Genomic DNA, 15,959 nt, shown 5'->3' on the forward strand with positions numbered 1-15,959 from the left:
TTGAAGGCAGAAATAAGGAAGAATTTCTTCCCTCAAAAGGTAGTGACCCTGTGGAGTTCTTTACCACAGAGGGTTGTTGAGGCTGAGCTATTAATTGGAAATCAAAGGCTATAGGGAAAGGGCAGAAAAGTGGAGTTGAGTGTATGGAGGAACTGTTTTATGAGGTGGGTAGGTTATCAGGAGAGGTTGAGTAGTTTGACCCTGTACCCAGAGCATAGAAGAATGAGTGGCAACTTTATTGAAATATATACAATTCTTGGATTACTTGATATGATAGATGAGGAAAGGTTATTTACCAAAGTGGGAGAGAGACGAGGGCGTATGTTGAAGACATGAGAAATTTCTTCTCGAGAGGGTTGTGAATACGGAATTCTTTACCATAGTGGGCTGTTGAGGCTAAGTAATTAAATATATATTCAAGGATGAGTTGGATATTTTTAACGAGTAGGGGAATCGAGCATATTGGAGAAAAAGCAGGGAAATGGAGTTGAGGATTATCAGATCAAGCATGATCTAATTGAACGGTGAAGCAGACTCTATGGGCTGAGGCGGCCTACTTCTGCTTCTGTGTATTGCAGTCTTATGGACAAGTTCAGTGGGTACATAATAATTCCATCACCTTAAAAGTTGCCCTCCAAATCATTCTGACTTGGAAATATATCACCATTCCTTCTGTGTCACTGGGTGAAAATCCTGAAACTCCTCCTCTACCAGCAAGGTCGGTTTTCCTGCATTAAATGAACTGCAGCTGCTCAGAAAGCAGGTCACCACTAACTTCTCAAGGGCAACTAAGGATGGGCAATAAATGCTGGCCCAGCTGACAACACTCACAATCCAAGAATTAATTTTTTTAAGATTTCATAGCTGGCATAACATATGAATTAGCACAAGATGACAGCTATAAGTAAATGGCAATATTATTTCTGAATATAACTGAGACACTCTTATAAGAATCCGTCAAGTAAATTGAAGCGTACGTTTCCTCTTACAAAATCTTTGTATTCTAATTAGTCGCAGAAGAGGTCGCAGAAGTCTGGAGAATAACCAGTGTAGTTCCTTTGTCAAAGAAGGACAACAGGGATAATCCAGGAAATTACAGGCTGGTGATCGTTGCACGAGTGCGAGAGAAATTAGTGCAGAAGATATTTTAGAGATAGATTTCCTCATTTCAGAAAATATGGCCTTATTAGTGATAAGCACCATGGATTGAGAATATAGCACAGTACAGGCCCTTTGGCCCACGATGTTGTGCCAAACCTATGCACAAATCCTAAAGTCTATCTAACCTCCACCCCTACCCTATAATCTCATCCATATGCCTATCTAATAGCCCCTTAAATGCACCAAATGAGGCTGACTCCACTACTCTCTTCGGCAATGCATTCCATGCCCCGACCACTCCCTGAGTAAAGAAACTATCTTTGATGTCTCCCCTTTGATGATCTCCACTCACTTTAAAACTATGCTTCCTCGTAATAGCTACCTCCACCTTAGGAAAAGGTCTCTGTCTATCTACCGTATCTATTCCTCTAATCATTTTGTACACCTCAATCAAGTCACCTCTCATCCTTCGTCGTTCTAAAGAGAAAAGCCCTAGCTGTCTCAACTTTTCCTCGTAAGACCTTCCCTCCATTCCGGGCAACATCCTGGTAAATCTCCTCTGCATATTTTCCAATGCTTCCACATCTTTCCTGTAATGAGGCGACTAGAACTGGACACAATACTCCAGATGTGGCCGCACCAGGGTTTTGTATAGCTGGAGCATATGACTCTTGAACTCAATCCCTCTATTAATGAAAGCCAACACACCATACACCTTCTTAACAACTCTAACCACCTGGGTGGCAGCTTTCGGGGAACTGTGAACATGAACCCCAAGATCCCTCTGCTCCTCCACATTGCCAAGAATCTTTATGTTAACCCCGTATTCTGCTTCCAAGTTTGACCTTCCAAAATGAATCACCTCACAAGGGTTAGTGAGGGGAAGGTCATGTCTCAAATACACGATTGAGGTTTTCGAGGAAGTAATGAAAATGATCGATCAGGTTGCGATGGTAGGTGTCTTTGTGGACTTTAGGAAATCCTTTGACAAGGTCCTTCAGGGCAGGCTGATGCAAAAGATAAGGTCACATAGGATCTGTAGTGACCTGGTAAGGTGAATACAGAGATAATAAAATGTGAGGCTGGATGAACACAGCAGGCCAAGCAGCATCTCAGGAGCACAAAAGCTGACGTTTCGGGCCTAGACCCTTCATCAGAGAGGGGGATGGGGGGAGGGAACTGGAATAAATAGGGAGAGAGGGGGAGGCGGACCGAAGATGGAGAGTAAAGAAGATAGGTGGAGAGGGTGTAGGTGGGGAGGTAGGGAGGGGATAGGTCAGTCCAGGGAAGACGGACAGGTCAAGGAGGTGGGATGAGGTTAGTAGGTAGCTGGGGGTGCGGCTTGGGGTGGGAGGAAGGGATGGGTGAGAGGAAGAACCGGTTAGGGAGGCAGAGACAGGTTGGACTGGTTTTGGGATGCAGTGGGTGGGGGGGAAGAGCTGGGCTGGTTGTGTGGTGCAGTGGGGGGAGGGGATGAACTGGGCTGGTTTAGGGATGCAGTGGGGGAAGGGGAGATTTTGAAACTGGTGAAGTCCACATTGATACCATAACTGGCTTAGCCATAGAAGACATTGAGTGTTTTTCTGACTAAAGATCTGTGACCAGTGGTGTTCTGCTGGGACCTCTGTTGTCTGTAGTACGTACAAAATAATTTGGAGGAGAATATAGTTGGCTTAATCAATAGGATTGCAGACAACACAAAGATTGAGGGAGATCTGGATAGTGAGGATTGCGAGATATGACAACATTTAGGTTGGCTATTTGGGTGGAGAAATGGCAGATTGAGTATGTTTTTGGAGCAGGCAAATCTGAGGGGATACATTTTGGAAGACCTAATGGAGGAGGGAAGTATACAGTAAATGGCAGAAACATTGCGGTCAACATGGCAGCGGAGTAGACTCTCCAACTGGAGCTCCTCTGCTTCTTTTCTCTCTTACTCCTTTGGTTTCTTGGCATGGTCTCCCAGCAACTTGTGGTAGACCCTAGCCTGATCTGTTGGTGGATCCCAGCCAGGTCTCTCACTGGTTCGCAGTAGCTCTCAGTCTGGTCTCTTGGTGGCTTGGGACGTGTCCTGGCCTGGTCTTCCAGCAGTGCCTCAGCTCGGCATATGAGTGAATCTTGCCCTGGATGTTCCCGAGGCACAAGAGGAGATCAGAGAGGCAACAGTTTCGGCAGTGATGAAAGTATCTGCGGTAGCAGTGTCAAGACAAATACCTGAATGAGATAAGCGAAGGACCCATCAAAGCCTGTTGAATTTTTAACTTAGAATCATAGATTCCCTACGGTGTGGAAACAGGCCTTCAGCTCAACAAGTCCACGCTGACCCTCAGAGCATCCGACCCAGACCCATCCCCATAACCCACCTAATTTATACATCTCTGAACACTACAGACAACTTAGCATGGCCAATCAATCTAACCATTTGTATGATCTTTTAATTTCTCTGATTATAAATTCTGTGTGTGTCTTCTTACTTCACCTAACAAAGGGGCAGCAGTCCAAAAGTTTGTGATTTCAAATAAACCTGTTGGACTAAACCTGAGATAATAAGGTGTAGAGCTTGATGAACACAGCAGGTCAAGCAACATCAAAGGAGCAGGAAAGCTGACATTTTGGGCTAAACCCTACTACCTCTGGACTAAACCTGGTGTCATGTGACTTCTAACTAGGGGACACAGATTTAAGGTAAAAGTGTGTAAATTTAAAGGAGATGTGACAGGCAAGGTTTTTACACAGAGAATGGTAAGCGCCTGGAATGGGAAGTGGTTGAGAATCATCTTGAAATATAAGTGAATTGACAGGGAATAGAGGTGTCCAGACCATGTAGAGGCAACTTTTTTTTAGGCTATAAAGACATCATGTGTCAATGTAGTCTTAGTAGACTGAAAGGCCTGTTCCTCTGCGGTTTTGTTCTTTATTCTTTTGTTCTCAGCTTTAAACACACCTTTCAAATTGGTGTGATCGCAGCTAATGTGTTTCCATCATTTGTTCACATAGCTAGAATATTTTAATCAGGTGAGGACAATTTTTTTTACTGCAGCTCAGATCAAAGTCTCACAATTTAAAGTTAACTGTTAAAAGCGTTTGTATCCCTCTATTCCCTGCCTGTTCTTGTATCTTTCCAGTTTTAGTATATATGCTGCTGAAGTGAGCACCGCGACCCTATCTTGACGCTGTGCACAAGTCTCCCATGTGTTACCCTGATAAAGGCTTTTTGGAAATCCAAATATATTGTATCAGTTGCATTTCTCTGCTGTAACCATTTTCTTTAAACAATTCAGCAGGTTGGTGAAGAGTGACCTTCATTCTTGAAATCTGTGCTAACTATTCCTTATTGTATTTCCAGCTTCTAGATCTTTTTCTATAATATGTTTGAATAAAGAATCACACAATTGTTATGTCACAGAAAGAGGCCATTCAGACCATTCCTCCTGCCCTGTTGTTCCCTAGTGGATCGTATCTGTCTAAATACCTCTTAAATTTTGCTATCATATCTACTCCTACCACTTCCTGACAAGGGGACTGTTCCCATTTTTTTTTATTTTTCCCCTTCCTAACTTTGTAATGTCATAATATAATGCAGTAATTTACATTAGATGAGTAATCACCACATAGAACATTTATGTCATTGACCATAGAAAATGAAAGTATGTTTTTATGCACACTTTATGCTTTTTTGTTTCCTGCTGGATAGTCCTCCAGTTAAAATCAAAGAAAAATCAAAACAGTTAAATTGTTCTGAGCTTGCTGAATTATAACAGAGCATTTAAACTCTTGACCTCTGACTTTGTTAAATCAATTTCTTATTGTGCTTTGATTATCATGATTTTGGATATCTTCACTTTGCAAGATAAGAATTCTTTTTGATGCATTTTTCTCTTTTTATTTGATATGTAGGTGAATTAATATTGCACATTTTGAAGGACTGATGTATCCAAGCTAAAAAAAGTTGAAACTGAAACCATTGTTTGCCAAGCTGTAGCTGGTCATTTTCACTTTTAAAATGAGTTTGACTGGTTTACTGTGAAATATTGTTAAATGAAATATATGAGACTTTTTCGATCTGTGGAGTACAGGGATGCAGTGCCAAAATCAGCTCCATCCCAATTTTCCTCAGTTTTCCTCTCCAAAGGCTTGAATCAGAACTGGTAATGGGGTGATACCCAGTATTTCATTGAAGTTACAAATATTTAATTGCTAGCACAGAACATCGGTGTTGTTGAAAAAGGATATATTTTATTTAAAACAAAAACAGAAATTGCTGGAAAACTTTAGCATGGTCTGGCAGCATCTGTGATGAGAAATCAGAGTTTACTATTTGGGTCAGGTGACTCTTCCTCAGGACAAAAGATCACCGGACCCAAAACGTTAATTCTGATTTCTTCACAGATGCTGCAAGGCCTGCTGAGCTTTTCCAGCAATCTCTGTTTTTGTTTCTTGTTTACAGCATCTGTAATTATTGTGGTTTATATCTTGTTAAAGTGTCTCATCTTGCAATCATTGGGGTGTTAAATTTAAGAGATAAAATTTGCACTCGGTGAGAGGAAAGTGCTGGTTGGTTGACAAGTGGATGACTTTGCCGTGGTGAAAGCACCCATTAATGTTGATTGGGAGCTAAGAGTCAAGTTTAGACACTTACAAGATGATCAGAGGATTAGATAGGGTGGACAGTGGGAGCCTTTTCCCTTGGAAGGTGATGGCTAGCACAAGGGGGCATAGCTTTAAATTGAGGTGTGATAAATATAGGACAGATGTCAGAGGTACGTTCTTTACTTTGAGAGTAGTGAGGGCATGGAATGCCCTGCCTGCAACAGTAGTAGACTTTAAGGGCATTTAAATGGTCATTGGATAACCATATGGATGATAATGGAATAGTGTAGGTTAGATGGGTTTCAGATTGGTTTCACAGGTCAGCGCAACATCGAGGGCTTAAGGGCCTGTACTGCACTGTAATGTTCAATGTTCCATGTCCCATGTTCTACGTTCTATGTCTCTGATTAATCAGGACATTGCCCTGAGAAATGAACCAGCAAATAGCTGTCACGTATTTTGCTGAGTTGATAGATATAGTGCATGTACATTTTCTTTTTGTCAGTAAAGAGAGCCTGGTATATTGATATGTGTATCTTCAAATGCATGTAAATCAGCCTCATTACAAGTCAGAATGTCAATCTTAAACTGGTTATCAAAATAATTCCTGGTACATTCAGGATTATGCAGCAAACTTTGTTCAGAACTAGGAATCAGACCAGATTGTCTCGGATGATGTTACTCTTGTTGACTTAGTTTAGGGAGAGGGTTTTAAATTTTTTCATTCATTCATGGGATATAATGTTGCCCTTGAAAATGTGGTGGTGAACTGTTTTTTTGAACCACTGCTGCCCATGTAGTTATACCTACGATGCCTTTAGGGAGGGGTGACCGGGACTTTGACCTAGTGACAGTGGAGGAACAGTGACATATTTCTTAGTCAGGATGGTGAGTGGCTTGGAGGCGAATTCGCAAATGATGGTGTTTCCACGTACCTGCAGCCCTTGTCTTTCTAAATGGAAGCAGTCATGGATTTGGAAGATGCTGCCTCAAGATCTTTGATATATTTCTGAAGTGTGTCTTATGGATGGTACACACTGGATGTAGTGCCTGTCAGTGACCTCCATTGTCCTGTGAGGTGTTGAGCTTGTTTAGTATTATTGGAGCTGCACTCATCCAGCTAAATGGGGAAATGAAGATGGTTAAGCCTTAGGTAAATCCCTGAGCAACTCCTGCACAGATGCCCTGGAGTTGACATGACTGACCTCGAGCAACCATAACAGTTTTCATTTATGCCAGTTATGTCTCCAACCAGCAGTAAGCTGTTCCCTTGATTATTTAGCATTTTTGTCTATGGCATGGGGAGTAATCCCAAGATTACAACCCTAGACATCCTGCTTTTTAATTTTCTTCCTAACTCCTTTCGCAGGACCTCATCTCCCTTCTTGCCAATGTTGTTAGTTCCAGTACAGACGACGACATCTAACAATTCACTCTCCCCTTTCAGTATGCCTTGTGTCCATTCACACATATCCTTGACCCTGTCATGAATGAGGTAGCACACCATCCTGGAGTCTTACTTGCAGCCACAAAAATGCCTATCCATGCCCTTGACTATAGATTTCCTGACTACCACTGCTTGCCTGCACTTTGACCCTCCCCACTGTACAACAGAGTGGTTTACTAATGTCCTTTAGTGAAGGAAACTGCCATCCTTACCTGGTCTGGCCTACATGTGTCTCCAGACCCATAGTAATGCGGTTGACTCCGAACTACCCTCTGGTCAATTAGGAATGGGCAATAAATGTATTGATTCTTTAAAGTGAAATTTACCTTTTTATTTGAAGTATCATCTGGCTGTTAATTTGTAATAGTTATTTCCAGTTTGCATTAGTTATGATTAATTTAAAGTGTACAATATATACATTATATAATACAATACAGTGCAGGAACAGGCCCTTCTGTCCATAGAGCCTGCGCCAATTCCTCATCTTTATTTAGACCTGCTACTTATTGCCCACGCACAGTTTCTATCCTTGTGTTCACATCATGATAATGTATCTATCAAGATGTGCCTTAAACGTTGCAAATGTGCCTGCTTGCACCACCTCCACTGGCAGTGCCCACCACTCTCTGTGTGAAATATTTTACCCACACTTCTCTAATCTTTCCCCTTCTCACCTTGAACCTGTGCCCTCTTGTAGTTGACCTTTTCACCCTTGGAAAAGCTTCTGACAATCCACCCTTTCTATGCCTCTCATCATATTTAGAACTCTGTCACGTTGGCTCTCAGCCTCCGTCTTTCCAATAAAAGCAATCTGAGTTTATCCAACCTCTCCTTGTACCTAAAACCCTCCATACCAGGCAACATCCTGGTAAATCTTCCCTGCACCCTTTCCTAAATCCTCATCCACATCCTTCTGGTAGTGTGGCAACCTAAAGTGCGCGCAATATTCGAAACGTGGCCTAACTAAGGTTTGGTACTGCTGTAACATAACTTGCCAGCTTTATATTTGATGTGCCAGCCAATGAAGGCAAGCGTGCTGTATGCTTTCTTGGCCACCTCATCCACCTACTGTGCTTCTCCAGCTCCACACTGTTATCTCTGACTCCAGCATTGGCAGTTCTTACTATTTCTGAGAAGGGTCCCGATCCAAAACATCAACTTCCCCATTCCTCTGATGTTGCCTGGCCTACTGTGCTCCTAGAGATTCACATTGACTTATCCACCTGTGTTCAAATTTCAGGGATCTGTAGACCTTCAACCTAGATCTCCCTGTAAATCAATGTTCCTGAATATCAATTTAGCAGGATGTTGCTGGGAATGGAAGATTTGAGTTATGGGGAGAGGCCGGATAGGCTGGGACTTTTTTCACTGGAGGATAGGAGGCTGAGGGGTGACCATAAAGAGGTTTCTAAAATCATGGGGGATCTGGATAAGTGATGGCAGGTGACTTTGCCCTGGTAGTTCAAAAGTAGGGGGCGTATGTTTAACATGAGAGGAGAAAGATTTGAAAAAGATATGAGGGGCAATTTTTTTCCATGGAGAGTGGTTCGTGCCTGGAATGAACTTCCAGAAGAAGTGGTGGATGCAAGTATATTTACAATGTTTAAAAGACATTTGGATAAGTACATGAATTAGAAATGTTTGGAGGGATGTGAGCCAAGCACAGGCAGGTGGGACTAGTTTAGTTTGGAATTATGATCAGTGTGGACTGGTTAGACTAAAGGGTCTGTTTCCATGCAATATGACTCTATGTCTCTTAAGGGTTCTGCCATTTATTGTATATTTCACACCTGAATTTGATCTTCTAAAATGCATCATCTTGCATTTGTTTGGATTAAATTCCATCCGCCATTTCTCAAAGCTGCAATCTTCCATATCCCACTGTAACATTTGACAATCCTCCTCACTCTCTGCAGTTTCACCAATTTTGGTTTCATTCGCAAATTTATCAATCAGAGCACCTACTTTTTGCACCAGAGATAATAGGAACTGCAGATGCTGGAGAATCCGAGATAACAAGGTGTGGAGCTGGATGAACACAACAGGCCAAGCAGCATCTTAGGAGCAGGAAAACTGATGTTTCAGGCCTAGACCCTTCATCAGAATCCCGAAATGTCAGCTTTCCTGCTCCTAAGAAGCTGCTTGGCCTGCTGTGTTCATCCACCGCTACTTTTTCCACCAGATCATTTATACACATTACAAGCAACAAATGTCCTGGCACTGATCCCTGCTGAACATCACTAGTTACTGATCTCCATTCTGAAAAACACCCTTCCACTGCAACAAAGTGTGGAGCTGGATGAACACAGCAGCCAAGCAGCACCTTAGGAGCAGGAAAGCTGACACAGAATCCTGAAATGTCAGCTTTCCTGCTCCTAAGAAGCTGCTTGGCCTGCTGTGTTCATCCACCACTACTTTTTCCACCAGATCATTTATACACATTACAAGCAACAAATGTCCTGGCACTGATCCCTGCTGAACATCACTAGTTACTGATCTCCATTCTGAAAAACACCCTTCCACTGCAACAAAGTGTGGAGCTGGATGAACACAGCAGCCAAGCAGCACCTTAGGAGCAGGAAAGCTGACACAGAATCCTGAAATGTCAGCTTTCCTGCTCCTAAGATGCTTGGCCTGCTGTGTTCATCCAGCTCCACACTTTGTTATCTTGGATTCTCCAGCATCTGCAGTTCCCATCCTCTCTTCCAATCAGCATTCTGTCTTCCATGACCAAGCCAGCTTTGTATCCATCTAGCCAGCTTATCCCAGATCCCATGAGACTCCACCTTCTGTAGCAGCTTACCATGAGACATCTTATTAAATGCCTTAAAAAAACCATGTAGATAACATCCATTGCCTTTCCCTCATCGATCATTCTTGTCATGTCCTCAGAAAACTCAATCAAGTTGGTATAAGTTACAGAAAGTAGAACCTTGTTTGTAGTTTTTAAATTTTGATGTCATTCGGTAAATTTGGTAATTTTGGTTCAAAAATGTTCCACATAGATCAAGCATAATGTTCACTACTTTCATCAATGACCAGCCCTGTCAATCCTAAATGAAACGACTTACTGACAACTTATATCTGTGACGCACTAAAGAGAGGCTGCAATACATGCATGGTAACTGACTATTAATCTTTGCTGATATTAAATAAAACCTGAAAGCTCAACTTACAAAGAACAGGTGAAGTTTAAAAGCAGATGATATGATGAAACCAAGGCGGCACAGTCATTCAGTGATTAGCAGAGCTGCCTCACAGCTCCAGGGACCTGGGTTTGATTCTACTCTTGGGCAACTATCTGTGTGGAGTTTGCACATTGTCCCCATGTCTGCATGGGCTTCCTTCGGGTGATCTCTGTCCAAAGATGCGCAGGCTCGGCAGATTGGCCATGGTAAGTTGCCCATAGTGTTCAGGGATGAGTAGATTAGGGGGATGGATTCTGGGTGGGATGCTCTGAGGGTTGGTGTGGACTTGTTGGGCTGAGCGCCTGTTTCCACACTATAGGCATTCTATGATCATTGCAAAAAACATTGTAATGAACCCACTGTGTTGTGTATAGGGCAAGCATATCCTTTCCTAAATTTGGAGACCAAAACCCCAGAAAATATTCTGGTTGTGGTCTCATCAGAGCTTGCAAAATTCTGATTTTGAAAGTATGAGGTTAAGTTAAGGTTATCTGCAGTCGAAGAAGCAGTAACCTAGGCCTGCTGTGTTCATCCAGCCTCACATTTTATTATCTTGGAACCTCACTGCGAAACCTATGAGAGATGCTTCCCAATTGCAAATTCTTTCATCCTTGGGAAGTCTGAAGAGTCTGCTATTCTCTCATGTGAGAATGACTTCACCAGGTCCAACAGTAAAAAAGCAAAAGAACAAGCATTATGACTGTGCAAGTGGAGACACATTAACAAAAGTGATATGTTAATTCGAATGGTGTAGCATCTGTGCCAGCTATGTGTCCTTAGTTCATTTTGTTCTTCCTCTCCATTCTACTATGTCTAGATGCAGATCCGACTTCTGTAGGCGAGGTGAAAGGAACCTGCTCTGTGGTTTTCCCTGTTAACCTGGAAGACAGGGGCATTCATTCCTTAAGGCCTTTGGGACTAGCGAGCCCAAGTAAGCTTCGCATGGTCAGAAAGGAGGCATCTCATCCAGAGTCAGACACAGTCCAAGTGAGTATATAGTTAAGGGATTTAGAGGTAACATGGAATTCAGTGCAGAAGGGAAGTGGTGCTTTTTGCTTGCCTTTTTTGGCTCATAGCTTATAAGTTTTTTTTGAAAAGGATAAATTGAAGCCCAAGATCAGGGGTCCAGCATAAAAGAATGAGATCACAAGTGAACTGTAAGTACATTGGTAGTTGTTGCCATTTTGTGAACTCGAGACAGCAAAAGACCCCCACAAGGCCTCAGTTGAGTAAGAGAACTCACAGGCTCATATCCAGGAGAGTACACACCCTGGAAAACCTACCTACACCTGGCTTTGAGTGAAATTGTTAAATTGTTTAGCCACATACAAATCCAAACCAATTAAAATAATTGTCTGATAAATAGTTATCAGAGATAGTGGGAACTGCAGATGCTGGAGAATCCAAGATAAAAAAGTGTGAAGCTGGATGAACACAGCAGGCCAAGCAACATCTCAGGAGCACAAAGGCTGACGATTCAGGCCTAGACCCTTCATCAGAGAGCTTGATTCTGAGAGGGTAGGAGGCCCGGGGGTGGTGTCCAGGAGGAGGACTTGTGTTGGAGGCGGGTGAAGGGGTCAAGGTCTAGGCCTGAAACGTCAGCCTTTGTGCTCCTGAGATGCTGCTTGGCCTGCTGTGTTCATCCAGCTTCACACTCTGTTATCTTACGTCTGATAAATAGTTGCCCAGTTCTATTGGAGGGATATAGTATTGTAACGAGGCCAACCGGGTAGACCTCATAGAAACCGAAAGAATTGCAGATGCTGTAAATCAGGAACAAAAACAAAATTGCTGGAGAGGCTCAGCAGGCCTGGCAGCATCTGCGAAGGATAAAAACAGTTAACATTTCAGGTCTGGTGACCCTTCCTCAGAATTATAGTTAACTCAGTTTGTTCCTTCACAAATGCTGCCAGACCTGCTGAGCCTCTCCAGCAATTTTGTTTTGGACCTCAGAGAATATGAGTTCCCTGATTGCGGCTGTTAATCTGGTCCTGTTAGGGTGCACTGGGTGACAAATATAAACAGGAGTGTCAGAGGTCCTGCTCACTCTGAGAGCTGGCTCTGACGAAGCTGGAACAGCATCAAGTGTTATGCATGTGTAAATAAAGGGTTACTCGGTGAGGGGACACTATCCTCTGTGCAATTTTTTTCACACAGTAATTAAAATAACAATGCTGGGCCAGGTGATGTGTTGTAATTACATCATGGTTCATTCTGCCATTCTGGTTCATAGTGACCACATCTGTAGTAAAAGTGTTGGTTTCTTGAACTCCAGCTTAGAGTGAATGAGCTAGAGTCTGAGCTTTGAACACAGCACCATATCAGTGAGGGGGAGAATTACCTGGATATTTCAGGAAAAACCCAAAGAACTGCGAATGGTGTAAGTTATGAGGAAGGGTCACTGGACCCGAAACATTAATTCGGTTTTTTTCCTTTACAGATGCTGCCAGACCTGCTGAGCTTTTCTAGCAACTTTGTTTCTGTTACTGTAATTCAGGAGTCAAACACAAACCCCTTTAATTCAGTTAGTGGCCAGGGACAGGCGGTTGTGACTATGAGTGAGGCAGTTAGAGGGATCCAGAGGGTAATGCTGAAGGAGCTTCCACCATTGAACTTACCTAACACGTTTCAGATTCTTGCTCCCTGTTGGGGCTGTAGGGAGAATGAGCAAACAGATCATGGCACAGGGAGCCATCCAAGTGGGGAAAAAAGAAAAATGTAGTTATAATTTGGGATTATACAGTCAGAGGAGTAGACACAGTTCTCTGTGGCCAGGATCAACAGTCCTGATGGCTGTGTTGGCTGCCTATTGTCTAGATTCAGGATATCTCATCTGAGCTGGAAAGGAACTTGGGGTGGAACTAGAAAGACCATTTGTCATGGTCCATGTAGGTATCAAATAGATAGTTAGAAAGTGGAAAAAAAGTTCTGCTGAGGGAATAGGAGCAGCTAGGGGCTAAATTAGAAAGTAGAAATGAATGTTAACAATCCACTTGCTTTCTTAACTGCCACCTGAACATGCGTGTTAAACTTACGAGAATAGTAAAATAGGACTCCCAAGTTCTTGTGTGCTTCGGATTTCTGAAGCCTTTCCCAATTTAGAAAATAGTCTACACATCTACTTTTCCTACCAAAGTGCATAACCTCACACTTTCCCACATTGTCTTCCATCTGTCACTTCTTTGCCAACTCTCCTAGCCTGTCCAAGTCGTTCTGCAGTCTACATGCTCCCTCAACATTACCTATCCCTCCACCTATCTTTGTGTCATCTGCAAACTTAGCAACAATGCCCTTAATTCCTTCATCCACATTATTTTCCTGGTTTCCTCCTCACAGCTGGAAATAGAGCTGAGAATCTCTGGCACTGTGGTCATTCCTGTACAGGTCCATGGATGTCACTACTACCTGCATGAAAGAAGGAAGCAAAGTCATTGTCTGAGCTGAATTGAAGCTTGTGCAGAAGAAGAATGAGTTAGCACTGTTAGTAACAGGAGAGTAGTGCAATGAGGCTTACTGAGGTTGTTAACCATTAGTGTCTCTCTGTCACCACATGCCCAGCCCCCACCCTGCTATTATGTACTAGATCTGCTCCCCCCACCCCACCCTGGCCAATCTTGGCCTTTTCAGCCTAGTCATGGGACAGTTTACCTGAAGTGAGGCAAAGGGATGGATTGATTATAAAAAGTAGATTTAAAAGTAACTAGTGAAGCAGTTGAAAGAATATAGGAATAGATATTGTTTGTAACTCTAGTGGATAAGATGGTAAGATGCAATGGATTATAGCCCATTACTCTTGCTGAAACGCGTGTGCAGCAGCGGAGTTAGAGTAAGTAATGGCCATTGGACTATAAGGTAGCTGGGAGAAGATGGTGATACTTAACCTTATGGAGCACAGAAGATCAGAGAAGTTTCTGCACCACTAGGAGTCACACTTCACACAGGATACTGCACTGAGCTGTGCTGTAACTTAGGTCAAGGCTGACTGGGTCTGGTGGCAGTCTGCAGGGAAGAGGACTGACCTCCTCTCTGCCATCTTGTCCACAACACCCCTAGATCTTTACCTGTGAAGTAAGGAGCAAGCTTGCCTTTGTGCTGGAGCATCTTTTGTGGCCAGGGTCAAGACCATTGTTGTTTGTAGGTTGTTACTAGCCTGCAGGTAGGCTTTAAATCAGCACCAGAGGCATTGGAAGTCAAAAGCTCCTAGTAGTGGTGACAATTTCCATTTCACTTGTCATTGGATTCCCTAGGATATTTACCCAACATGCCAGTTACATAATTAAGTAAAAAGCAGAAGATTGCTTGCGAAAATAGGCCCCTGGCTATGGCAGAGTTGATGCCATGTGTACTGATTGGAATAATGGCCAGATGAATATCATTGACTATGAGATCCTTGTTTGGGGTTGTTAACTTCGGCCAATCAGGGAGCCCTGGCTGACAGATATAAACAGGAGATTCAGAGAGCCTCCTCATTTTAGGGACTGACTCTGAGCTGGCTGGTCAGAGCCCATGTACTGTGTATGTATAAATAAAAGGTGACTTGGTGATGAAATAACAGTTTTTGTACAGTTATTACACTGTGAAACTCATTCCCCACCATTCATGAACTGCAAATGGGAAGATTCCAGCCTTAAATAATGCTTGACCTGAATTTTTCCAACCATCTTAGTTCTTCATTTTGGTCCTAATGTCTCTGCATATGGCTCAAAGTTAAATTTTCTTTGATAATGATCCAATGGAAAAGCCTTGGTAGCACTATACAGTGAAAGTAGATGGTGTTGCAGTTTCTTTCCCTGATGTTTTTAAAATTGATTTTGTTTTGCTTTTGCTGTCATTAGGAAATTTTGGTGATGGAAGAGAATAAATACCCACAGATTCTGAGTTTTTAGGAAGGTCACGTGACCTGAAATGTTAACTGATTTTTTTCCACTAATGCTACCAAACCAGCAGAGCTTTTCCAGTAATTTCTGCTTTTGCCTCTGATTTACAACTTCCACATTTCTTTTGGTTTTTACCCGCAGATGATGTTGCATCAGTAGAAACAGTTTTAATGAACCAATATGTGTACACCACCAAAATTCAGAAAATAATGTAAAGTTTTTTTCACACTGTCATGTGATTTTTCAACAGTAGGAGTATTGGATATATGTATACCATTGCAATGAATTCAGAAAGGTCAGTATTGGAGAACAGAAACAGCTTTTCTAACAAAACCAACTCTGCCATCACTACAAGGCAACCACCTCGAATCCTTGTTGTGGATGTGACACCTCCTTTTTGGTCAGAAGTTCGTATTAATCTCTGCGAAGCCCTGGAAAATTTCTTTGCTTTAGCTTGCAGTTTGAGAGGGCCGCCTCGTCTTCCTCTCTTCAGTTTATATGTGGCTCACACCCAACAGGAATGTCTTCTTCCTTTTGTGGTATGTAAAAATATCAAATCCAGGCAATGCAGCTGGCTATCTTTTTACTTGTTACTGGTCATGTAATTATTCTGAAATTGTAACTATGTTAGAATTTAAAGTTCACAAGCCAACTCATTAACTATAATGATGCATTTTGTGTCAAGTTATTAGCCAGATGATAATATATTTCGTTGCATAAAACTATTATTTCCAGTTGTTCAGAGGCCAGAGCAAT

The 15,959-nt window shown here is 42.5% G+C and overlaps 1 protein-coding gene across 1 annotated transcript in view; it reads left to right on the plus strand.

The window, feature by feature from the left end:
• Positions 1 to 15,959, plus strand: part of m1ap (meiosis 1 associated protein) — a 103,732-nt gene that overhangs the window by 13,048 nt on the left and 74,725 nt on the right. Inside the window, exons 2-3 of the mRNA XM_059644850.1 lie at positions 11,144 to 11,313; positions 15,454 to 15,742. Coding sequence (XP_059500833.1) covers positions 15,470 to 15,742 — 273 coding nt within the window. The 5' untranslated portion in view covers positions 11,144 to 11,313; positions 15,454 to 15,469. The remainder of the gene's footprint in view (positions 1 to 11,143; positions 11,314 to 15,453; positions 15,743 to 15,959) is intronic.

The sequence above is a fragment of the Stegostoma tigrinum genome, chromosome 1, assembly GCF_030684315.1.
Source record: "Stegostoma tigrinum isolate sSteTig4 chromosome 1, sSteTig4.hap1, whole genome shotgun sequence".
NCBI lineage: Eukaryota > Metazoa > Chordata > Chondrichthyes > Orectolobiformes > Stegostomatidae > Stegostoma > Stegostoma tigrinum.